The following is a 25,027-nucleotide window of genomic DNA, read 5'->3' on the forward strand; positions in this document are numbered from 1 at the left end:
CATGAATGCACCAATGCTTGGGAGGAATTCCTTAACTCTCCAAATCTTGTCAGTCAGCCTGTGGGCTTGAAATGCTGAAAGAAATGATAACATTAAAGGCAAGAGAAAATGCCAATGAAATTCTGAATTCCCCTTCCATCCCTTTCACTTGCCTCTAAATATATTTATCTTCTGTTGGCCACAAGTTTGACCAAACACCAGAGCTATGCAGCCACTTTTGTTTTAGTGCTAAGCCTACAAAGTCTGGTCCCCAGCAAGGCTGGGAACTCAAAAGTCTGGGTAAATTGCTCTTGAAGGCCCCCCAGGAGCTGAGTAACTTCATGTCTCCTCATCTTATTCAGCCAAAGAATCAGGCTTAGCAATAGAAGTACAGTGAGGGTCTGACATGATGTGATTCGTGTAACCAGCTCTGTTGCTTTCTGTGAAACCCCTCTGTATGTTACTGGTGCCTTAGGCAGTTCCCTGGGGTCCTTTCCCTCTTGGTCCCTGGAGGGGAGACCACCTCCTGGGATAGCTTTAATTCCCTGGAAGAAAAATTATTGACTGGGATAAACAAGCAGCTTAATTAGTGTGAATTAAAGTAGTTTGAAAAAAATGCCTTATTAATCATCCAGGGGCTTATGTGCAGCACAGGAAAATGTTTTTAATTATGAACAGGATTTATTTAAAGTTGATGGACTCCCCTTTAAGTTCAAACTCCTGAAAGGGAAGAAATGAAGACTAGTAATTTATTCCTTTCTACTTTGAAGGCTACATCCCAGTTGTCTGCCTGGTTTTGACTTTGGCTTCATGCAAAAACTTGCAGCCCTGTGAGCCTGCAGCCATTCAAGTGGCTCTGCACCTTTCTCAACACTCTTCATTCTGCTGTAATCTTTAAGCAGTCATTGAACACAAACCATGCTGGGCCAACGTGCTTCTGCTTCCAGTCCTTTCGGTGCTGTTCAGAGAGCAACAAGTTAATGGCCTTGAGTTGAGCCAGGCCTCCTACAGACAGATACCATCTGAGCTTCATGTATTAATGTCTGTCAGCTCCCGTTCTCTCTGAAGCTGCTACGCTTCTGCAACTCCAGGCATTGCCTCCCACACCACTTTGCTCAGGTACCTTGGTCTTGACTTGCAGCAGCTTCTGCCATTCCCACTTAGAGCCTGCTGAGCAGGCTGGGTTGCACAATGTATTTCTAGCGTGTGCAAAGATTTCTTGAGTTTACTTTCACTACATTTCACTGCATGTTGGGTTTTTTTTATATATTCTAAACGTTGTGACATTAATTTTAAAGCAATTCTGAACACATCTGCTCAAGTTTTGTTCCCAGTGCTCCAGCCTTGTGGTCTGTAGCTGACAGGCATTGCCGACATAGCTGGTTGAACCTCCCAGGCAGAAGAGATGATTTCATTGCTCTTCAGAGGCTCTGCCCCTGTGATTCTGGAGCCAGACACATTGTTGCACTTTAGAAAATGTGGTCCTGGCCCTTGCCAGAGGATGGTGGGTTTCCTTGGATGTTTGTAGATTGTTTTGGCTGGAAGGGGATCTTATCATCACCCATTCTGACCCTTTGCATCACCCTTTATGTGTAGAGATTGTGGCATCGTGCCCATGAATTGGGCTGAGCCTGAAAAAAATCCTTCAGAAGAGCTTTCAATCCAGCTGTGATTCTGAGGGTTCCAGCAAATAGCAAGGAACACTTTGCCTGCCCAGGTATTTCATCCCAAAGCATCCAGATTTCACAGGTGAGCTCTGGAACCTGGGGGGGAAAGGAGGGGAACGTGACAAAGAGAGCAGGAAGATGAGAGTGTTTCTTATATCCTCACTTCAAAAATAAATGCACTGTAAATTCCAGTGAACATCAGAGCTTTCTCAGGATCTTCCTGACAGCACAGGGATGTAGGAGACAGCAGTCACCCTTAAGGACTTCTATGGCTACAACGAGTAACCACCAAATGCTTCTGAGACCAGACATGATCGTCTTCTCTCCTGAATGCTTTGTCTCCACCTTCTCAGGGTATGTCACCACCAATTCTGGTTGTGTAGTTACTTGCAGAGCTCCAGGATAAGTGATACTTGATTGTTTTCAATGAAAGGTGTGAGTGGAAGTAACCTCTGTGCGTGCCTGTGGCTTTTGTCCCTGCATGGTAACCAAAGCTGAGCAAGCTTCCTTTGTCATCAGCATTCAGATGAGCCTTTGGCTGCTTTGCAGTCAGGTTCCCTGCAGGAGTCCGAACCAAACAACTGTTCTTCCTGAGCACAAATGAGATATGCACAGGTTTTAAAGCCTGGAAGTGAGAGTGATGATGGAGATGAGGCAGCAGGGGTCACCTTGAGGGATTTTGTGACAATCCCTCCATCTCTGTAAAGATAGATGGAGGGAAACTGAGTCATGCAGGTGTGGGAAGAGACACCCTCTTTGTTCTTGTCAGCAAACTGGACTTTATTTGTCAATCTGAGCAGTGCATCTGCTTTTGGTTTGGTGCCACGACAGAGAAAAATCATTCCAAAAGAGAATAAGCACGTTCAGGAATTGGGAGAAAGTGTTGAATGCCCAGGATCACTTTTGCAGTTGTAGCTATTCATCCTCCCAGACAGGGGTGTGTGCTTGGCACACATCTTTCTGTACCACTATCTGTAGGGTTCTCACTTCGTGCTGTTGTCACATACGCTTTCAGGGCATGATAGGAATTATTAGAAGCACAGGGAGGTGGGATGAGTTTTTGGAGGAGGCTCCTGTGAAGCCTGGTGCTCTAAAGGGAAAGGAATTGTCAATTCCTTGCTTAATCAGCAAAGCTCTGAAGTTTGTCCTCCTGCTGAAGGCAGTTAAGATCCTGTGCTTCGCTGCCTTGCAGAATGGGAGCTTGTGTTGCAGAGAAAGTGGGACACACGGCAGGAAATTACCTGTGCAGGCAAAAGCAGTGCTAATTTGAATCAAGTGAAATACAGCTACCTTTGTTACGGGGAACTCAAGCCCAGCAGTGATGTGGTGTGACTGGGGATGTCAGCCCTCAGAAGACTTTTACTTTTGGATTTTGACCCCCACACAGATGTGACAACAGTTGGATGAGTGGGACTTGGTTGTGGTTGGAAAGCAGCAATGGCAGAGATTTCTAGCACGTGCCTGGAGCTGCCAGCCTGTTGGTTTACAGCTGTTTGCAAGAAGAAAGAACAGCCTAGTGAGATTTGGACCCCGCTGCCCTGACTCATTCTATGCAGAAGCCCCAGAGCCTTCACTGCAAGCAGCAACACGGAACATGTGAGCGGCATCTTGATTTGGGGGAGGAGAGTTAACAGGACTGCCGTATTCAGGTTGTTTTGATGTTTTGTGATCCAAAGGACTTTTGTAGCCCTCAGGTTGACATTTTATCTGGAGGCTGAGGAATTTTGGGGCCAATATGGAGCCAAACCTCTGGTTTGTGAAATGTTCTTTCAGCTGATGTGAAATGGAAAGCTGCTGTTTGCAGCTCCAGGTTGTGAGGGCCAGGCTTACACCCCCGTGCATAAGGCATATCAGGCAGGGGATCATCTGCACAGCTGGAAGTGGAGAGGTGCCCCATACCACCCTTCTCTGGAGCATTATATGGGTGTTTCCTCATTTAGAGGAAAAGATGGCTGATCTCCCCTCAGTCTGCTTTACCCAAGCACAGGGTGCTGCTCTTGGTCCCCCTTATCAAGACAGAACCACTTAGGCAGATATACTTCACTGCAGTCTTGAATTACACAGCTATACAGGTATTTTCTGTACTCATCACCAAGGGTGGATATGAAGAGGTCGATTGAGATTGCATGGAAAACTAAATGTAGCTTTTCCTTAACTTCAAGTGACTTCTTCCCTACCGAGACACCCCTCGTTGTGAGGGTTGGTATGTATTTACACACGCACACATAGAGGCTGAATATACTGCCAGAAATATGCATGCAGTAACTCCAGCTTTACAATGGGATGTTGATTTAATTTTCCTCTTACACAAATCTGAGAGCGGTTTTGTTTAATAGAGGCTTTCAGAAAGCCCTGTAAGGTAGGGTATTATTATGCCTGTTTTAAGCAGGAGGAAGAGAAGCAGAGGACAAATCCTGCCGAGAATAATATTCTCTTGTATTCTAGGAAGTAGTGAATGAGGATGGGGAAAGGTTTGCTGGCACATAGAGGGAAATCACACCATTTCAGGCAAGGCAGAACAAACAATGGTTCTCAGCCGTGTGCTGTGGGGAAGTGAATGTGATCATGGAGGTATTTGTTTCCTACCTGCCAGTTTTGGCTGGGGTGCTTCCTGCAGGCAGGTAGGACACGCGCTGCCTTGGCTCAGGCACTGCTCTGAGGTTGTTCTTTGCTTGCTGGAAGCGTGGAGGTTGTACGAGCTGGATGCTTTCCTGCTGGGTTCGGGTATCAGAGCCTCCCTAATGGGATACCTGAAGGTGTAGACAGAGGGAGGGGCAGGAACAACCTCGGAGATAAACTCCATTGTGTGGGAGGGCGGAGGCTCCGAATGGCCTCAGGAAGGAGTCAGGTGATGGCATGTTGTCTTGGAGCAGCTTTCTCCCTATCTAATGAAAATGAGAAGAGACCCTTTTAACTTTCCTAGTGAGGGAAGGGCTGCGCTGGAGCCACTAGAGAATCCACATAAGGGTGAGCTGTTTTGAATGCCTATGCCAGACAAGCTCTCCAGTTGCAGCTCAGTAGGACATCCTGCTCTGCAGGCAGGGCTTGGCCTCTTCTGGATGTGATGCCTCGAGGTGAGATCATCTAAATCCATAAGGAAACCTGTTGAGTGAACTGATTTGGGTGTTTTTTTTTTCCATCTCAACAGCTGTAAAATGTCCTGATTTGAGATCGCTTTCATGCTTTAAAGGTTGAAGCAATTCGGTGCTTTCCTCGGGTCCCGGATTCCTGCTATCACAGAGGAATCTCAGCTCTCCTTTTGCAGTGTGCTACGTTATGTCGGTGCATTCCTACACCTCACGGCTGTACAGAAACAAGAGGAAAAAATGCAGTTAGAATCTTTTACAAGCCTGGAAAGCAAAGGCAAAGCACTGATAACACAGAAGGGAGGGGGAAAAAAAGATAACAACCCGATATTTTATCTCCAAAATTCATGACAAAGAACTTGTTAGGTACTGCGTTGCGGTATCTCTAAAATCTCAGCACATTTTTTTGCCAAATCTAATGTTGGTTCAGAGCACAGCAGTGATGCAAAGGTTTTTTGCTCTCTTTTTTTTGCTAAGCACGGTGCTGGCTGGAGGCTGCTCCAGTTGAATTCAGTGACAAAATGGCTGCGGCAGCTGAGTAGCTCTTTCCAAACCGTGATAGAAGCGCAACATGCCAAAGATATTGCTGACATCCAGGGAGTGAAAACAGGAGCGCTGCCACGGGGGGATGCAGCAGGAAGCATTGCTGCTGGCTGCTGGCAGACCTGGAAAGCAGGATGCTGTACAAGAGGAATCTGGCACAGATGAGGGTGTAGGAGGGCTGGCTTGCCCCCATGGATGAGATAATATTTGGTCAGCCCTGTACGTCCTGCATTGCTCATAGCCATCCTGCCCGCCAGCTTTCAAAGCAGCTCCTCTAAAAGGACCGGTGTGTCGGAGCTGCAGCATCTCACATGGAAATGGGAGGGAAAAAGTGAGGAGTGTTTGTGTGCCACGCAGGTTTATTGCATGAAGAATGGAAGGTCAATTGCGTGAGGGTTCTTAGAGATCCAAGTACTCTGAATACTGTGATGTTGGGATAGCCAAACTTCGTTTTCCTATTGTTCTATTACTATGTTTTATATGTGATGAAACAGCAGGAAAACCTCCAAGATCTCTGACTTTGAGGCTCTGATGAGGAAAACTCCCATTGCTGACCTCCTGCAGAAGCTGTATGATAAGCTTGTCTGTCCTTCATACCTACCAGGCACTTAGCTGACAGAACACGATGCTCTTAGAGGAATTCTCTAGTATTTCTGCCCATGGCCATAAACGTGGTTGCCTGTTGATTCCTTTCCCATCCACAGCACAGAAATTGAGCTGCCTCGTCCTATGGGAGCTGGTTTGGTGTCTTGGAAAGGAGCTGCAGCTACAGGTGTTACATAGAAGACTATTTGAGGAGGACAGCATGCAGGTTTGCAGCAGAGATGGGGCTCCACAATGCAAACCCCCAACCCTTTTGGTAAGGCATAAAAGGATGGTGTAACCTCAGCATATTGCTGAATTAACCACCCATGGCTCTGACCCACCAAAGTGACCCCCATCTCCTCCCGAACACAAAGATGGGGCACAGAGCAGTGGATTCAACAGCACAGCATCTGGTTCAGTGCTCTGAGATCACAAGCTGCCCCAATTCAAAGCTCATCCCATAGATGCAGCCCTGGCTGCTGGGATCCCTTCCTGGGTCTGACAGCCCCCCGAGCATCTCCTCCCTCCACCCAAAATCAAACAGAAACACACAATTGAAATGTATACATCCTTTCAGAACCACGCTCGCTGCAAATGGTACTAATTAGCGCTCCACTAAATGGCTGTGATTGGTTTAGCAACCGATGGGATATTTACTCTAGAATGCCTCCTTTTATTTGGGGTGGGGGGGGAAAGGGGGGAGAGAAAAGCAAAGCGAAATATAGCAGGTCGTTTATTTCTTTAACAAATTCCTGCTGCCGGCCGTGCTGATAAACGTGAATCACGCAGCAAGGAGCTGAAACCGGAGTGGATCCTCTACCTTAAAAACAACAACAACAACAAAAATAGCAGATTAAAGTACAGGAAACACAGCTCGTGAGATGAGCCTCGGAAAAGCCATTTGCAACGCGAAGTTAACGAATAACGCCGGGCTCGGAGCACGATAAACGAGTGCTAAATAACAGATCCTCCCCCTTCCCCACCATCAGCATCGTGTTGTAGGAGGAGGTTGGGGGGGGCCAACCCCGCAGGGCTGAAGCTCAGCCGCTCCCCTTCACCCCCCCCCTTTGCTGTTGGATGGGCTCTGCTTTAGCTGCGTGGTTTTGGGGTGGTGACACCCAGCTCTCACTATCCAACCCAAAGCAAATCCCATCTCTAATCCACGCCTGCCTCCCTTCGGACAGGCCTGGCCACTTCCCGACGTGCTGCTTTCCTTCCCCCCCACCCCCCCCTTCACCTCCTTCTTTTTTAATGCTTGCTTTTTGTTGTTGTTAATCAATCCTCCCCCCCTTCCTCGTTTGCTTTGCAGAAAGCTCATTCAACCTCGGAGGCGAGCAGGTTGCACCGGCGGCCGAAGGGGCGACCGCACCGCCACGCCGCCAATGGAAAAGCCTTTAACATCTTGATTCTCTTCTCCTCCCACCTCAACCCACCCCCCAACCCCCACCTTTAGGTTTTTTCCTTCTTCAATCTTGGCCTTAGAAAGGCAGCAGTGAGCGCAGAGCCCGCAGGGCTGTGTGTGATGGCTCCGAAGGGATGCGAGGGGCAGCCTGGATCGTGGTGTGTGTGTGTGTGTATGTGTGTGGGGGGATTCATTTAGGATTAAGCATCATCATGGGGGGCTGCGGGGGTGATGATGGGGGGTGGACAACTGGCATGTGCCCCCAGCCAGGGGGATGGAGCTGGGTTAATGCTGGATGGGATGATGGAATGGGTTGTATGGACATCCCCTCACAGACCCACCCAATCCACACAAGGGACCCCCCTTTTGGGGTGGGGGATGTCAGGTCACCCCTTAAAGGGGGGGGGAACAAACACCCTCAGTGCTCTCCTGACCCCCCCAGCCCTACCCACCTTCCCCTTGTGTCTGCTGACCCCACAGCCGACCCTGACCCTCATAGGTCCCCTCCCTTCCCCCCACCCCTCCGTACCTGCTGCCCCCCCACCCCATGGCCGGGCAATGGCCCCTCCCTCCCTTTAAGCCCCTCCCCCATCCCCACTCGAGGCCCCTCCCCCCGCTGACCTGCCCCCCCCCCTCCCCCCTCCCGTGCTGACCTGCCCCCCCCCCCCACCCCCCCCCCTCCGCCCTCGTGCAAATCTCGCGAGACTCCGCGCGCTTTCACCAGTGTGTGTGCACCAATCGATCCGATCCGGGCCGGGTCGGGCCGAACCGCCGTGGGAGGGGGAGGGGTGGGAGGGGGAGCACCGGCCCCGCACCTGCCGAGCGAAGGGTCTCCGCCGCCACCCCCCCGTAACCCCCCCCCACCCCCTTTACCTTCCCCTTTACCCCCCACCTGCCCGGGTGCCGCACCCTCCGAGCCCTCCCTCGGGCCTTTGTCCTGCCGCGAGGCCTCGCCACCTCCGCCGGCCTCGGCGTGCCGCGCTCGGGCGAGGCTTCTACGCGAGGCCGGGGATTCGCGGCCTGCTCCATCCCCGCAGCGCACCCAGGGGCTCATCCCCATCTTCCGCCCCTACTTTCCATCCCCCTCATCCCCCCCCCACACCCTGTGCCGCCGTCTCTCCCTTCCCCTCCGCCCTCTTCTCCTCCGGGCACCCGCAGCGGCTGCTCACGAGAGGCCGCGGAGCCGCCCCTGGCCTCCCCCTCCCGCCCGTGCAGCCGCTGCCGCCGCCGCCGCAGCAGGTTCCCTCCCTCCCTCCTCCTTCTCCTCCTCCTCCTCCTCCTGCCCCCGGCGGCGGCGGCGGGATCCGAGCGGTGCCCGGGGAACGTCGGGCCCGGGCGGCGGCACGAGCAGCAGCGCCAGGTGAGAGAGAGCCCGGGGGGGGCGGCGGGGATCCCCCCTCACTCTTCCTTCCCTTCCCCGGGCCGTGGGGGCGGTGGGTTGCGACCCCCGGGGGCGGCCGGGCGGGGTGGCGATGGAGCGCTGCCCGCTGTTGGCCGGGCCGGGGTCAGGCGGAAGGGCCGCGGCCTGTGCGTGCCCCGAGGCGGCGGAGCGAGGCCTGGGCCGCGGGTGCTCGGAGCAACGCGAGGCCTTGAGGGCTCCGATGGTGGGGGGTTAAGATCGGAGACGGCCCGGCCTCAACCCCGGGGGAGCGCGGGGGACGCGGTGAGGAGGTGAAGGGGTGGGTACGGCCTTTGGATCCCCGGCCTGGCAGTGAGGCAGTGACGGGAGGAGGAGGCAGGCCCAGGCGGTGCAGTGGCTGGCGGCGGGGCAGGCTGCTCCTCACCCGCTGCTCGCCCAACAGCGAGTCGCCCCTCGAAGCCGTCGGGAGGAGGGCAGGGAGGGAATGCAGCCTGCTGCCGGCAGGGATGGATGGGTGGATGGTTGGGTCATTCCCCAGGCCCCAATGGGCACAGGGGCTCCGGGGAGGGGGCAGTTTGGTGTGGCCTCTTCCCAGCCGGGGATACCCTTTCCCCAGCCCGGCATCCCCTCCCCATAAAGGGGGGTCAGAGTTCCGAGGTCTTTAACACCTTCGCCTTAAGGGCTCGCCTGTCATTTTCCTCGGTGCACAGATTTCCTGTTTTGAAAACTAGGTTGGTAGCTTTGTTGGAGCAAATAGTAGAAATGGGGTTCTGCCGCGACCGCGTTTGGTTGTTGAGGTTTGCTGCTGGATGGGGAGAGCGCTTGTGAATGCCCCTGGATTGATTCACTGAGCTCTCTGTAACTTAGAGCTGCAGCATTTGGAGGAAACAGCAGAGACAAAATGGACAGTTAATAAAAGGAACAACTGTAAGCTGCCTGATCTAGAGGGCACTTGCTGCCCTTCAGGAACTTTCCTCCTCACATACACTCTTTATACAGCAAATCCTTATCTTGTGTCTTTTTTTTTTTTTTCCCTTACCTTCGTCTGGGTAATGAAACTGGAACAGACATTTCTGGAAATGACGGACTCGATTGGTGCGTTTGGGAGGATGCGATTCGCAGTTAAAATGAACATTGAAATTCGTCCCATTTTTCTTTCATAGTTCAATATCCGCATTTTATGTTTTATGCTTTTTTTTTCCCCCACCTCTTTACACAGCCGTGCTTGTTTGGTTGGCTGTTTCTGAACCCTTCAAGTGATGGCATCCATTGCATCTCGGTACCCCAGCTTACATGCAGTGTGTAGATGCAGCTGGGGCTATCTGATACTTTATAATGGATGTAAACACACATTATTTTCCCCCTGACAATCCCTTTCTGTGCTTAGAAGAACCAGAGCTGTTGTCACTGAGTTTTGGGAGACCTTATATTTTAGGGATTGGCCAAAAATAAATTCAGGGATGAAGATCTTTGCTTTTTTTTTTCCTCCTAGTCATGCAATATGGATGGGAAGCTGTGAAGCCTTTAGTCATAACGCTCTGGTCCTGTGTTTTCCTTTTAATAAAGCATCCAGTGGGAGAATGTGACATAATTGGTTTCTTGGATTAAGAGATCTTGAAATGGCTGGTGCTACAGACAGATGAACCTCTCCATCAGGGTTGTGGTTTACATATAGTAATACGGTGACAAAATCATGTAGTTATTGCATGGTAATCTCGTATTTCTCTTGCAAGAAAATGCTCTCTACGTGGTTACGCTTCAAAACAGGCACTTTTGAGTCATGTCAGTGGCACAGAATCTTCAATCTTTCCTTTCCTTGCATTGCATAATCTGAATGTTATTCTCTCACAGCAGCAGAAATGATGGAAGAATTGCATAGCCTGGACCCACGAAGGCAGGAACTACTAGAGGCCAGGTTCACCGGTGTTGGTGTTGCTAAGGTGAGTGCAGATCCCTCCAGTGAAAGGCACGACATCCTGCAATACATTCTTTTTTTCCCCCTTCCCTCCCTTGCTAATTTTGCTTTGCAAGCAGAATGTGTTTGTATCCATAGTTTTGACTGCTGATATGCCTGAAGTATGTTGGAGAGGAATGAAAATGGGATCTCTATGAGCAGTTGCACTGTTATATGGAAGATTTGGGGTTCCAGGTTCTCAGGAGTTGCTCCATCTTAAGGCAGCTTGCACTCCGCTGACAGACAGCTTTGTCTTTGGGAATCTTACCCGTCTCTTCCTTTCTCCAAGTCTGCATTTGGGGAATTGGATTTGGCCACTTGTTAGATACGGTTTCAATCTGATTGTGCTTAATACAGCATATAACCAGGCTGAATATAATCAGGAATTTATTCATGCAGTTCTTTGTGGGTACAACGTGTTGAAATTGCCTACTTACTTGGTTGCATGAAACACACCCAAAAGTACTTGAAGTTAAACCTTTCCCTATCAGTGATCCACAACCTGCTGGTAAATCCCATCTTTGTCCTCACGTACAACTTCAAAACTACCCAGTAGCTGATTTTCTTGAGTGAGACACCTAACAACAACACTGTGTGGCTGCTAGATATGCTAACGTTAAGTTAGTAGTACTCCAGATGTTGTTGGTAGTGCTAAATTGATTTCCTCTCTGAGCAATGAAATGGTGGCAGAACTCATTTTAAAGTAGGTCAGTGATAAGGAGTTTATTTTTCATGAAGATGGTGAGTTTTGAACGAAGGGAAGGTGGAAGGTAAAACACCATCTTTGCTATGGAATTTTTTGGAAGCCTCTTCGCATTGTTTTGGAAAGAAACTTTGTAGATTTGCATTAGAAAAACCGATAGTAAATCAGAGCTTTAAATTGGTTTAGTTTGAGTACATACTTTATGTACTTCAGACAAGGTTAAGTCTTGGAAGAGAGCACAAAGAGGTAAAAGATCCAGTTCTGAAGCAAAGTAGTGAGGGTGATTAACACTAAAGTCATTAAGGAGTAACTCTTTCAGTTACTGAAGTAGGAGTGTGGGCTTTTTTGATCTTTTTCCCACTGTTAAGACTTCTAATCTCAAGGCTTTTACTGGTTTATGCTCTGTAATGTAGTTATGATCCTGAAAGATGCTTTATACAGCGTTACAACTTTCTATGCGCTTTCTCATCTGTTTTTGCTTCTTCCTCCCAGCGTAGGTAGAGTACGAATGAAGTCAAACAACTTTCTTAAGACTTAAAACCGTAGAGACTGCCTTTGTTTAAAAGAGTGCCAACATACTCAGTGCTCTTGAAAAACATTAGGAACTGCTCCTTTTAAAGGAATAACCTTTAAAGGACGTAGAAAAGCAAGCTTGAATTGTTTTCTATGTGTCTAGTCTAGAAACTTTGTACAGGTGGATATTAAAAAATCATTTTGTTACTAAAATATGTCCAAGTGATAAGTCCTCATTTCTTGGAGAGCGCGCTTTGAGCAAAGCTCTTCATTGAGTTTTGTTTTACCCTGTTATTGTGCAGTATTACCTTGTGTCAGTCAGTAAACTGTTAAAAGTGCATTACACATTATATATTGATATACTTGCTAATATGCAATAGATCAGCCAACCTTTGATATGAATTAGCATGACTCTGTTGCAGCAAGTCTTGGTTGCAATATTAATCTCAGATACTACGTTCCCTCCCAGGTTGGTGCTTCAAATTCCCTCCCCACCCCCCCAAGTCTCCGTCCGTCATGCTCCGCACTGGCATTGGTAGGTCACTGTCTTCAAGGGAATGTGTTGGGAAAGCTGTGATACAATTTGTGTGATTCAACTAAGATTTCTAGCTCTCTCCAATTAAATGTTTAAGGAAAGCTACCTAGAGTAAATTAGTGCCATCTAGTGGGACTGGGACTGGCACATCCTCCTGGGATAGAGGTATTCTGTTGCTGTTTATTGCATAAAAGGAAGAAATGTCTTCTCAGATGCTCTCCTATTGGGTGAATGCAGCAGGCAGTTACAGCTCTGAGCTTCCTGCCTTCCATTGGCCTGTTGTGCTGCTCAGTGTGTGCTCAGTTCCATTTCTTTAATGCTGAGAAATACAGGGTATGTTTTGAGCCTGCATAAAACTGACGTGCTAGTTGGCGTCTTTAAGGTAACTGCAGCATTAAAGCCTATTTTTCCTCTATGTTTGCAAGCAAAGAATATCTGCATACAATTCTAAGTCTGAATAAAAGTAAGCTGATCAGGACTAAGTTTTTGATCCAGAAACTAGGGGAAAAAAATGCTTCTAGCCATCAGGGTCACGGGATTCTGTGAGTGCCTTCCAGTAACAGTAGTAGAGCACAGAAATCCTAAACTGTTTTGGAAGCAGCTGTGTGCTGTCACCTCCCGTGTTGGCTGAAGGCACAACCCAATGGCTGAGGTCGTTTGCAGTCCTAAATGCCTCAAAATTCTGTTGCAAGACTGTGATGCATTTTCTTAGTAGTTGGGGAATGTGCTTCTCTAGAAGCTTGGAGTTAACATGTGGAATTTATGAGCCAGGGATGTTTCTAGGCAACTGTTATAGTCCTTGTGGTGCATCCAGGTCACTAGATAGCTTCAGAAAGCTGGCAGTGCTTTAGATATGTATTCCTGCCATATGGTAAAGTGCCATTCTCCCCCAGATTCACAGAGCAAGTCCTTGAATTAACATGTGACTGTCTGACATCTACAAGTATTCTTGTTTATCAAGCTCTAGTTTGTGTTTACATATATAGGGGAAGTTTAAGCATGTTCACTTGAGACATTATTCTGGCTAGTTATCTTGGGCGTCTTCCTTGGGTCGTGAGGTCCATAAGTCAAAAAGTAGCTTGTTTCTAGAGATGACATTGTTCAGCTTTGTTTATTAAGGTATGTGGGTTAGCTCCCAAGGATGGTTATCATTATCAGAGACTTCTGCTGGATGAGGGTTGGAATGGGTAGTTGTGATGGGTGAATTCATGCGCTTGCGCATAGTTTGCTTCAGGCTGTATCATGTCTGCGTTGTTGGTATTTGCTACAAGTTGATTGTTAAGTGGTCTTCAAACTAAGCTGTGTGCACCACTTTGCTGTAGTTAACACACAAAGGCTGCATTGCTTCTAGAGGGTGACTGGGTCTGTATGTAAGACGACTGAAGAATCATTGGTCTTGGTGGCAGCTACTGCTCCCTTTCCTCTTTCTTTGAGGTCTCATAAAGAGGAAAATAACCTGAAGAGTGTCACTGATGTTGCAGAACATCTGCCTCCAAAAAGAGAATAGCTCATAAAAAAGAGCAGCTTTCTTTTTTTTTGTAGTCATTTTTTACCCTTTCTCTGATGCTGTAGAATAGAAAGTCTCCATCAGTTCAACTGCCAGTTGTGTGGTCTGCTTAGCAATGTTTTTAGCAACAAAAGTTACCAAGTTGAGAATTAAAGCATGAACGTAATTGTTTTCTTTGGAGGGAAGCAGAGCTGCACAGTGGCAGTCCCTGACAGGTGTCACATGCCACCAGAGGAACTAATTAATAAGAGTTTTGAACCTTAGAAATAAATTTCTCAGCTACAGCAGAAAGTGCCAGGACTTTATGCCAGACAACTGAAAACTGTTTGGATGCTTCTTTGGGCAGCATTCCTTATTTCAAATGTGTTGTCTAGCTGTTTGAGTTCAGAAACAGTTATCAGATCTCAGTTCAGCTCCTGCCCTTGAATTGGCGTTCAGGTTGAGTTGTGTGACATTTCTATCCAACTTGCTGTCAGTAAAATAATAATCTTTTTATTTTCTGAGGGAACTCTTGAGATGTAATGGGACTCAAGCAAATCCTGTTACACATTTGTTTACCTATCACATATGAGGGAGGGCAACTGGGCATGGCTGATGGTAGCTTAACTTCTCGTGGCAAAAAGAAACACCTGCAGCGTATAGATGATACAAGGATTTCATTATTGACCAATAGTGTTGGTTAACATTGAGCTTTTCTAGAAGCAGGCTTTAATTCTCACACTTCAGAGATTCTTGAAAGAAGATGAAAATGTTTCTTAAACCTGGCTTGTAGAGCAGCCCATGGATTAGAGTGACTGGAAAAGCATTTCTCTTTTTGTGTAAGCCTGTGTGGAGTCAGCAGTAACTTCTAGTGGCACAAAAGACTGACTTTCTCCCTTTGAAATCTCTTGATTTGCTGCAGAATTCAGAATAATTTGGGCTGCATTGGCCTGAGGTAGTGAAGCAGATCTCCGCCACTGAGTTAGCAAGAGAGAGTTTTGCAACGCGTGTAACTCCACATGTGAGACTCCAGCTAGGCAGCTTGGATTCCTAGAGCTCTCTTCCAATATGAGGAGTTGCAGAACACAAAATGGAGGCTGCCCAACAGAAGAGGTGCGGACGAGCTCGGAGCATCGTGTCTGGGAGCCTGGAGAGGCTGGGGAGATGCAAGAGTCATGCGAGGCAGTATGTAGGCTTGAACAGGAGGTAGGTAAGGGCCTGAGTCAGACTAACTTTGTTACAGGAGGTGCAATGGGATCTATTATCAGGCTGAGTTGTTTCTATTGAAACTTCAGCCATTGTGCCTCATTTGTGGCATTCCCAGGGCTCTTGCAAAGGGAGAAATGACTAACTGAGTAGCTTGTGTAAGTGGACAGGTTTTTAATTCTCGCCTTTGAGTGGGAGTCTTGAAAGGGCCTGCTGCTCCTGCATCCAGTGCTTAACATGGAGGTTTTATTGTGCATAGGTAGGCCACTTAGAGCAGTTGAAAGGTGAATCACAAGGGAAAAGAGCATGCCAGCTTATCTCAGAAAAATTCCTCACGGAGGAGGAAGTGCGTGCTGTTCTTACACTTGTCACTTGGGTACACATCGTAGGAACTATGAGCTTCTTTCAGATGACCCGTGTGTTTCAAATGTTTGCTGAGCCTCATCGCCATTTCCCTTCATTGGGGGTATAGTGGGCTGAAAGTGAGGGCAGAGAAGTGCAGTGTTACCCCAAAGCAGACTGCTGGAAAAGCCTGATGCCACTGCAGATGGCTCAAAAAACAAAATTCATAAGCTCTTCCAATATGAACTTTTGCATGTTTATTCTCTCCTACTGCTTCCCAAGCTATATCCTGGTGTTAGTGTTCTTTGCCATTGCTTGCTTATTTCTTCCCAAAATTCAGATTCATTCCTTTAATTCTTTTTGTGTCATGACCACTTAAAATGGTACGCTAAATTAAGTACTGAACATTTATCTGATGTCAGATGCTGAGTTAAATATAAACAGCCAGGAGTGATAAAACATAAATATAAAGGTTTTCTTAGTATGCACACGCACTCCCTCAGTGTTAAGTGAAGGGCAGACACTCAGATGTATGGCTTCTCATATCCGGTGCCTAAACCTGTTGCTTTGAGGAGTTGATAGCATGAGGTTGTGTGGGAAAGTAGGTGTCTAGCTTGGAGGGTCATGAAAAATGTCATCTTCCTCTTGTATAACTAGGAGAGAAGAGCAGTAGCAGTGAGGCTGAGGCCTTACTCCTTAAGCATCCTCGATACTGCATCTTCATTGCTTCAAGTGCAACACATTCTGTGGTATTCAGACTATAAAAGCAGAGGGTGCTCATTAGAACAAGTTGTTTTTTCTTACTAAGTTTGATGTGAACAAGATGCTTTAGCTCCTTGCCTGTAAGATGGGCCTAATGCTTTGCTGTAAAAGAAATAGAAGCTGAAGGCCTATTTGAAGGATTTCAAGGAAAGCAAAAGCTCATTCAGTAGAATTAAGTCAAAAATTGTCTCCAAAGGTTCTTTCATTTGTTCACAAAATCAGTAAACGTGGCAGCGAACTTGCAGATACTTACCAACAGCTCACAAACTTTGCTTTCCTGGTTCTGTAACAAAGTACCCGGTTCCTTTTCACCGTTTCTGTTTCTTCATTGAGTTCAATTTTGTGATGATGTTAGTGTAGTTTCTAGGGGACTTTCTACAGTGATGGGAGAATCTGTAATCAGAACGGAATTGCTCTTTTGTTGATGGCAAGAAAGTGTTTCATTCCAACTCCTCTAGAACAGTAGATTGCACACGTGGAATAGTACAGATAGCTGTACAGATAGCATCCATTCAACAGCAGTGTTCCTGAAAAGCTCAAATGTGACATTTCAGGAGCAGCTGTTCTTGTCATTTGCTATCCATGTGCAAAATGGAGGCAAGGAAATTGAAGCAAATGTGGGAGCGACTTTCACTTTCATCTGCATGATGTCAGAGCCCCAACCTGTCCATATGAAACCAGCGAGTGCTAATTGGTTGAGATGCTTCTGAATCTAATCAAGCTTTCACACTCGCACAGAAGGTTGACATCTCGGCTGTGCTGCTGAGGTTTGATTTCATGAGAGAAAGTGAAGGATTGTAGAGGGACAGCATTTGTGTAGCTTGTAAACCATCTTTTTACATGGGTGAGAAGGTTAACTTTCTGTCACATTTGCCGTAAGATGTTACGTTTATTATGTGAGGGCTTCACGTAGATGTGGTTAAGGTTAGTGTTGGCACTTCTGTTAAGTCCCGTTGGCCAAGAAATAAATGGCCAGGCCAACCAAGAGTTCTAACAGTAAGATTTGTGCCCCAACACAGTGGGGAGGATCAGGGATAGGGCAGTGTGGAAAGCTTGGTTGTTAGTACAGAACACATTGAAACATTGAGCCTTGTATCACTGGGGGCACAGGGTGAAATTTCTGTGTGCTAATTGTAATGTCTTGAGTTAACTGGACAATGAGTTGAAGGGAGTAGGTTCCTATGCAGCTTATTGGACTTTAGCAGGAGGTTGGGCTAGATGATCTCCAGGGGCCCCCATCCAACTCTCTTAAATATCATCTGCCCTGTTCCTAAGTAATTTGATTCTGAACAAAATTCCTCAACATGCAGCTTCTGGAGTTGTTTGAGTGTAGATTGTTTGAGTGGTTTGGGTTTTGTTTTTTTTTATATTTCTATTCTTTTATTTTTTCCTTGAAGCAACTAAGTGTTTCCTTTAAGGAGAAGCAGATTTACTAGTTAACATTCACAGTGTCACATAGAAGGTAAACAGAATTGCTGCTTTGTGTGGATGCCTGCTTGGAAAAGGGATTAGTAATAGCTAGGTTGTATCACCTAGATTGTATGGAGGTTGTCTTTCTTATAAGTGGGGAAGGGAGAACTGGTACCCTCCAGAGTAATGTGTTGTGAGATTCTTCCATGGTGCTCAGGCTTCTGCACTAACTCTCCCCTAAGTCTTCTGTTCAAGCATGTAATGAGAAGCGGCTTTGCCTTGAGGAAGGGTTGGATGGTGGGAAGTGCTTACTGCAAAAATAAGAATGCCAAAATAGAATGAATCTTGGGGAGAAGATGCTCACAAGTTATTAATGGAGAGATGGCTTTATCGTGTCATTCTTCCTGTTAATGCATTCCATCGGTAATTGTGGATTTTGTTTTTGTCTTTGTCAAATTTGTCTACATGTCTTGAGTTCGGGCTGTGGGAGGACACTTTTGTGTCAGAGCATTAGGCTAAAACAGTGACTTTGCATGATTCACTTTTCTCTCTTTCTTAAAAACAATTTTGAAGGAGGTTTTTTAGAAAATAATATTCCAAAATGCTTGGATACCTAAAGCTGTAGGTGTGTATCCAGCAGAGCCTGCAGAGATGCAATCAGACTCTTGTAGGTAACTGGATACTGTTTTGATAAAGCTATTCCAGCCTCTTGGGTTTGTGCTTTAGCTTGGTGGGAGCAACTGCTCTTATGGCAGTTCAGCTGTGGGCCCATAAAATAGCCCAGTGAGAGGGATTGTCGTGTGGGTGACAGTTTTACTGCTGTTAACACAACTTGTTCACTTACTTAGTGGGGAAAAAAATATACATTAAAAAAAGATAAAGAAAAAATGGTGGTGCTGCCAGCATCTGATAGCAGTAATGGACGCCTTGCCTCTAAAGTTGTAGCCAAGGCCAAGCAGATGCTTGCCTAAAGACCAGTGCTTTAAACTAATGATGCTCAGCAGATCAAAGGTTTTGTTTCTCAAGCCAGTTAGATGTTTTAGACCTTTGTGAATACTGCCTTGAACGCTTTGTGACTGTGGTTAAATAGGAATTAAACTGACACAGGAATAGCCATAATAGCCTAATCAGAATAGTGAGAAAAAGCTGCCTGGCATCAGTCTTGCTTCTTGTGGCTTATGGAGTTTTTTAGTGCGCTACCATGTGTGTAGATATTTGACCCATGTTGCTGCTGTATCCACGTGGCTTAGTGCAGCATAGTTTGCCCAGAGATGCAATGTGTGATAGAGTGCATCTGCCTTGTAGGGAAATTTTCTAACTATATTTGCTTGTTTTCCACTAGGGTCCATTAAATAGTGAGTCTTCCAACCAGAGCTTATGCAGCGTGGGTTCTCTCAGTGATAAAGAACTGGAGGTAAGCGGGCACAAACCCTAACAGTAATCCAGTTTCAGTTAAACACGATTGGATTGAAAGTATACAAGGAATTTTATGGGAGTGAGCACAGCCTTCGGACTGTGCTGTGAAACAGCCCTTCTTGAAGCTTCCCAACTGCAACAGCCAGATTTTACCCAACCCCCAAAAAACACAGTATTCATAAAACTCAGCTTATGAAATTGTTTTCAGCTGCATTGTGATTTGTTTGTGGGTTTTGGATAAAGTTTTGGCCAAATGAAAAGCCGGAGAGCATTAATGGAAAAGTTTGCCTTACCTATCAAAAATGTGGATTTGCAGAAATCTCTACAAAGCTGAGTGTTCTCATGAACCGCTCTGTAGAACTGTGGGGAGGTGAAAATTGATCCTTTGTCCCCATTTAAACTCGCTGCTTTAGTGTCGGCTATTTCTAAACACTCACTAAAGCAGCAGTAAAATGAATTGCAGAATTAATTTTTTCTCGTTTTAAAATCACATTTTCATGTAGCAGTGTCTCAAATTAGAGGCCATTTTCTTATGGCTTTAAAGAGCTTTCCACCCAATTACCAGGTAAGTTGTGGGCCATATTTCCTTCTATTATGTGGCAGTACTGGTGAAGCTAAGTCTTTCAAGAACAAAGTATCTGTACAAGTACAGCTAAGAGTGAAAGATGGAGCATTAAGTCTTATTTTACTTGATTTTTGATCAGCCTGTGTGGAGTGATTTAAATTGACCAAGCTTACATAATCATATCTTCCATTCCTGGCTTTTCAGTCTATAAAAGATAATGTTGTGTGTAATTTTGGTTATATAAATGTACTTGAGTAGAAAAACAACTGAAACTGACTCTCATTAATATGCCTAGAATTCCACGGAGGCTGTAATGTGGAGCTTGTGTTGTTACAGTCACTCCAACATGAGTTGCTCTTCGCTCAGCGTTGAGGAGGCTTTTTCATTCACTTGTACGCATGCAGGAGCTGGTGCAGCAAATCTCTCGATTGTTATGGGGTCTTTTATCTTCTCAGTTTTAAAAAGTGCTTTGCAGTCACAGTGGTCACCTCTGTCTTAACAGCACTTCCATCATTTTACCAAGATAACACATCAGCAATGGCCCAGTTGGTGATGTGGGACCATAGGTGTCAAGCATCCACTGGGGACGCAGCCAGGTTTGGGTTCTGGCTGTGTCAGCTTTATCCTTTTCGTCCTGTTAAAGTAGGTAGATTGATTTCTGTGCTTACTGTGAGCAAGTCTTTTGGCAGAGGTCTTAAACAGGGTACTTTGGACTTTGGTTTCCAAAGAGCACGAAGCTTAGGTTTACCACAAACTTTCTGCCCATGCCTTTCCCTCCCCCAGTGTTTTGCACGCTGTGGTTTTCCTCCTGCCCGTGGGCTACAGTTTTGCAGTGACTGTAGCAATTGCAAAGCCTGTAACTTGAAAATCGTTTGGGACCCTTTAGGATTGATAAGAGATTCTTTTTTTTTAATGTGACACAGTGATGGAAATGACAAGATATCTTCTTTCCAGCAGCCTCTGTGAGCTGCTTCCAGTGCTGTGCTTCCTCACGATCACTGCAGGGTTGGCTGCATAAGTGACTCTGGTAACACAGAATACGCCATGTTAGGGTCCCTTCTGTTCACCTTAATGAGAAGAGATGCAAAATAAATGGAATCCTGATGAAGTGCTGCACCTGTGGCAGCTTTCTGCCATCTCAGGGAACTCTGCCTTTGTTAGTGCAAGGTTGCAGATGTGCACTGATGGATGGCATAGTGTGCAAACAACTTCATAGAGGTGAACTGTCCTGTTCTCAGCCGCACTACACCCCTTGTGCCAGGTCTGCAGTCACCCTGAAATGGTTTACACAGATTGTTTTATTTTTAAGTGAACTTGTTCTAACTGCGAGGCTGACATATTGCAACTAAAACAGTAGGGGAGTGGGGAGGAAATTAACCTAATTTCTAACCGTGTTCTGTCCATTTTGCAGTGCTTATATCCAAAGGTAGCAGCTCTTTGGGAGCTGTTGTTTCTTTAAGTCCCAGCAGTAGAAGCAAAATGCACCAGAGAAATGAAACAGCCACTGGGGATGTGGAGCAAATTATTGTGCTTTGGCATTTTCTTTAAACTTTGGGATAACTGCAGAAATGTTAATTTTGAAGTATTGTTTAACAGACTCCTGAGAAAAAACAGAATGACCAGCGGAATAGAAAAAGGAAAGCAGAAGCATATGAGACCAGTCAAGGTAATCCATTCTCCTGACCCAGCTGCAGGATTTCTGAATGGTTGGTAATTTGTGTACGTTTTGCACAGTCAGTGTCTTAGGAAACTAATGGCTCTTCTCAAGGGTGTGTCAGGCAGCTTGTTATGAACAGCTCCGTGATGGTGTAGTTCTCTTTTGGGAGCTCTTCTTGTCCTTATTGGCAGGAAAACGCTCATCTTCAGCTTATTTGCCCAAATGATTAGATTTTTTGGGACAGACTGCCCAAAGGCTTAATATGGCATCTCTGCAGTGTCGTTCTGGTCCCATGTCACTACGTATACCGCAGCCAGGCTTCAAAATACAGGATGTACTCTCTCTTGCCTATTTGAGACGTATGCCTGCTTTGTTAAAGGAGGTTCTCACCATAACAAATAGGGAACAAACTGTACTTGGGTATAAAGCAGGCAGTGCTGACTCAAAGTACTGAGAAGAACCAGAGTGTTTCGGTCCAAGTTCAGATTTCCTTTGGGGCATGGGGGCAGATTTCAGTTCCTTTTATTCTTCAAAAGAAAGGACTGAGGATTGTGTTGACAGAATGGCTTTGATAATACTACAGTGAGAAAGAAGGGCTAATTTTTTAATGAGGTGCTATTAAGCCACTGCCAGTTATCTCTCTAACTTTTACAGGGATGCTTGTGAGAAATCTAATGTGCAGTAATTTATGTGAAGGTGATGGAGTAAAGTAGAGGTAAAAGTACCCTTTGCTCTGCCCTCATCTTGAAGGAAAGTTTGGAGAACTGTGGAATGTCCAATGAGGTTTCATGTTTTCTAAGTCCTTCAGCGAGTACAAATGATGTTTGATTAGATTTGACATGTTTGGAATTGAGAGTTAATTGAATTGTCAACTCTAAACCCTCCCAACAACCACACAGAGCTGTAACCCTGGGGCAGTCTTTTGTTCTTTAGAAGCTTTTGTTATGGTTGGTGTTGCACCTAAAGAAGTACAGGAAAAGTGTTGAAGTATAGGAGTAGTTTTTCAGAAAACTACTTCATAAGTTCTGTGCTTAATGTGTATATATGTGAACACTTTGATATTTGTTCTTTGTTTTTCCCTTTAGGAAAAGGCACTCCTAGAGGACATAAAATTAGTGACTATTTTGAGGTAAGTATCTTTACATAGATTCAGAAATCTGATTGAATTCATGTTGTGCATAATCTGCAGATGGAGGTCTGTGATGTGACTGCTGTTACCAACTGGTCATATTCAATAATGGCTTGGAGTCATCGATTGATGATGTTAACCTGATACATCCAACTGTGGCTGGTTTTTAACTTAATTTCTCTCTGAACAGTGGATAAAGCAGTTTTGCTTTTTATTCTAAAGAGCAGTCATGTAAATGCAGGCCTGGGACCTGGATCTTGGATGAGGATATTTGAGCTGTTAGTATACAAACCTACTTTAATACAGGTCCTGTGCAAAGGAATCTACCTGCTGCCTCCCCCCAAGAAGTTTATTCTTTATTTTACTCATTAACTTGGAGTCAAATCAACTGCTTATTGGTGCTCATTTCTTTCCTTGTTTAAGTTTTTGATAAGCAAGCTGCATCAGAGCTTGGTGGTGCTGCCTGTGACAGAGGGGTTGGAACTTGATGGTCCTTGGGGTCCCTTCCAACCCAAGTCATTCAGTGATTCTGTGGTAGTGCAGTGCAGGAACAATTCCTGTACCAACTAGACCAGTTACCCAGCTGCTTACATATCTCATCTTCAACAGTGACTGGCACAAATGCTTCCATAGTGCACAGTCAGATGCACCTCCTCACAGAGAACTGAATTCCTAATTCTGCACGGTAAATAATTAGCCAAGCATTAGTGATGGCCTGCCTTATACCTTTTGTTTGAAAATGAGTACAAATAGAAATGTTTGTGTGAAGTACTTTTGCTGTTATTTTTGAAAACAGCACATGAAATTTTAAAGTTTTCCTCCCAGCTTATCTTCAGTTTGTTTAAATGAGTCCCCCGAGCCCGTGTGGCTTCATCTTTAATATCACGTTGCTTCTTTCTCTGTTAAATTTACTGAATTGCAGCATCTCTGTGGAATTACTGATAATCAGATCTTTTGCTTTGGCCAGTTTGCTGGGGGAAGCGGCCCAGGAACCAGTCCTGGTAGAAGCGTGCCACCAGTTGCCAGATCATCACCGCAGCATTCCTTATCCAACCCCTTACCAGTAAGTGTTCTCCTGGGGATGGTGTGGGTGGCACATTGCGTCTGTTGGTGGCCATGCTTCAGGCAGGTGATAAAATGTTCAGAGCAGGAAGGAAGGGTCTCTTGGTGAGTGGTTTCACTTGGTCTTTAATTGATTCTCTTTGTGGTTTTTTTGTCTGTTGGTTTTGTGTTGTGTTGTCATGCTTTGGTTTTTAATATTTGATGCTTTGTCTGGGAAGCAAAGCTGAATGTCTACGATCATGCAGCAGTTGTTAGTCGAGTTGTAAACGGTGTCACTATCTGAGCTTAAAGCATGCAGAGTCTGTATTTTTACATGCTATGTGGATACAGATGGGTTGCTGTCCCTAATACAAGAACGAACTGGTTTAATTCCTGTTACCTTGCACTGTACTGTGGCTCATGAACTTCTACATGAAGTTGAGAGTATCATGTATGCTTGTATAGCACCAGTACGGTGATATTTCTGATCTTGATTTCACCCTTTGGGTCTACTGGAAGATGTGCATACCATCATAATACTGGGGAAATCTTTTCCTTCTGTCTGTGTGTCTTGACTTGTGAAGAACATTAGCTAAAGCTTGCAAAGAGATGTGTATACAAGCACATCTGTTGCTATTTTTTGTTAAATAATTCGATTTTGCTGTCCGAGCATTTCTGCACAATCTGAATATGAAGAAGTAACCAGTATTTTAAGCTGTTTTAGCACAAGCTAGAGAAATTTCTTTCAACTAGCAAAGCAGCATTCAGAGGCTGTGATATTTGATCTCTAGTTTTGAACACTCCCATTGCCCCTCTTAAATATTGTTCAGCATTTGTTGAGTGTCACAGAAGTACAGAGCACTATGGGAAAGGTTAGTACCCCAAAAACCAAATGCAAAGACTTCACTGATTGCATTATTCTGCAGAGACCTTTACACAGTTCATGAATGTGTACTGAACTAAATCCCAGCACTGAATCCAATATATGTTACTAGATACCGAAGCTCTGCAGTGCTGCTTTAAGGGAGAGCTTCAGCTGTGCTTCTAGATGTTTTCAATGTCTGTAAGAATAAAATGTATCTATAGCTGATCATCCTTGTCTTACTAATCCACTAATACTCCTACTTCAATAGAAGTTAATGAAAGAATACCTCTGAAAGGAGGGACAGCTCTTTATTCCAGCAGATGAGATACCCTACAAGTGTTTATAATGGGACCACGTGATTCTTCCTTTGCTTTTCTTCTTCTCTGCTTGTATATATTGAGTAGGTATAAGTTGGAACAGAACGTTTCTCATGTGGTGAAGGCTGATGGTATGGTTTGCTTGAGCTACATCATTTTGTCTCTCTGCTTGCACAGGTGCTCTTTGCGTTTCTTCTCTTCTTTACTCTTGCAGCTAAACTTGCAATGTTTGCATATTCATAACAAACTATTATGTGCATTTGCAAGATCTATCATCTTCTTCTAAACTGCATACCAACGGTTTGAGCTAAGCCCTAAAAATGGGAGGGATGAGTGAAAACTGGAGAAGATGGTGTATCTTATCCATTGCAGATGTTGGTGTGATCTAGGAAGAGAGCGGAGTGTTAAAATGTCTTTCACAGGGAGACAAACCTGCTCCAAACCTGTGAGTTAATATATGCTGTACTGGAAATTTTCTGCAGTGAGGACTTGCAGATGAATTGT

General features: G+C 45.6%; 1 protein-coding gene and 1 long non-coding RNA gene across 18 annotated transcripts in view; one reads left to right on the forward strand and one right to left on the reverse strand.

Moving 5' to 3' along the window:
• Positions 1–623: 623 nt before the first annotated feature.
• LOC116654441 (uncharacterized) lies at positions 624–7,227 on the reverse strand. Its single transcript, XR_004309687.2, has 2 exons — positions 5,057–7,227; positions 624–4,949 (listed from the first exon to the last, which is right to left on the reverse strand). It is a non-coding gene; the product is annotated as an uncharacterized LOC116654441 (long non-coding RNA).
• A 118-nt stretch (positions 7,228–7,345) lies between these two features.
• Positions 7,346–25,027, forward strand: part of TLK2 (tousled like kinase 2) — a 43,556-nt gene continuing 25,874 nt past the window's right edge. For 2 of the 17 annotated variants that reach the window (XM_085523787.1, XM_085523792.1), the window contains exons 1-7: positions 7,971–8,622; positions 10,474–10,562; positions 12,262–12,327; positions 18,876–18,947; positions 21,111–21,180; positions 22,257–22,300; positions 23,268–23,363. In XM_085523787.1, the coding sequence (XP_085379913.1) occupies positions 10,482–10,562; positions 12,262–12,327; positions 18,876–18,947; positions 21,111–21,180; positions 22,257–22,300; positions 23,268–23,363 (429 nt within the window). In that variant the 5' untranslated portion in view covers positions 7,971–8,622; positions 10,474–10,481. Of the gene's footprint in view, positions 7,421–7,955; positions 8,623–8,735; positions 8,942–10,473; positions 10,563–12,261; positions 12,328–14,779; positions 15,020–18,875; positions 18,948–21,110; positions 21,221–22,256; positions 22,301–23,267; positions 23,364–25,027 lie in introns of those variants that run through there. The other 15 variants (XM_085523779.1, XM_085523788.1, XM_085523780.1 and 12 more) reach the window with 12 other exon arrangements.

The sequence above is a fragment of the Coturnix japonica genome, chromosome 24, assembly GCF_054131305.1.
Source record: "Coturnix japonica strain WE chromosome 24, WE-NBRP24, whole genome shotgun sequence".
In the NCBI taxonomy this organism is placed as follows: Eukaryota; Metazoa; Chordata; class Aves; order Galliformes; family Phasianidae; genus Coturnix; species Coturnix japonica.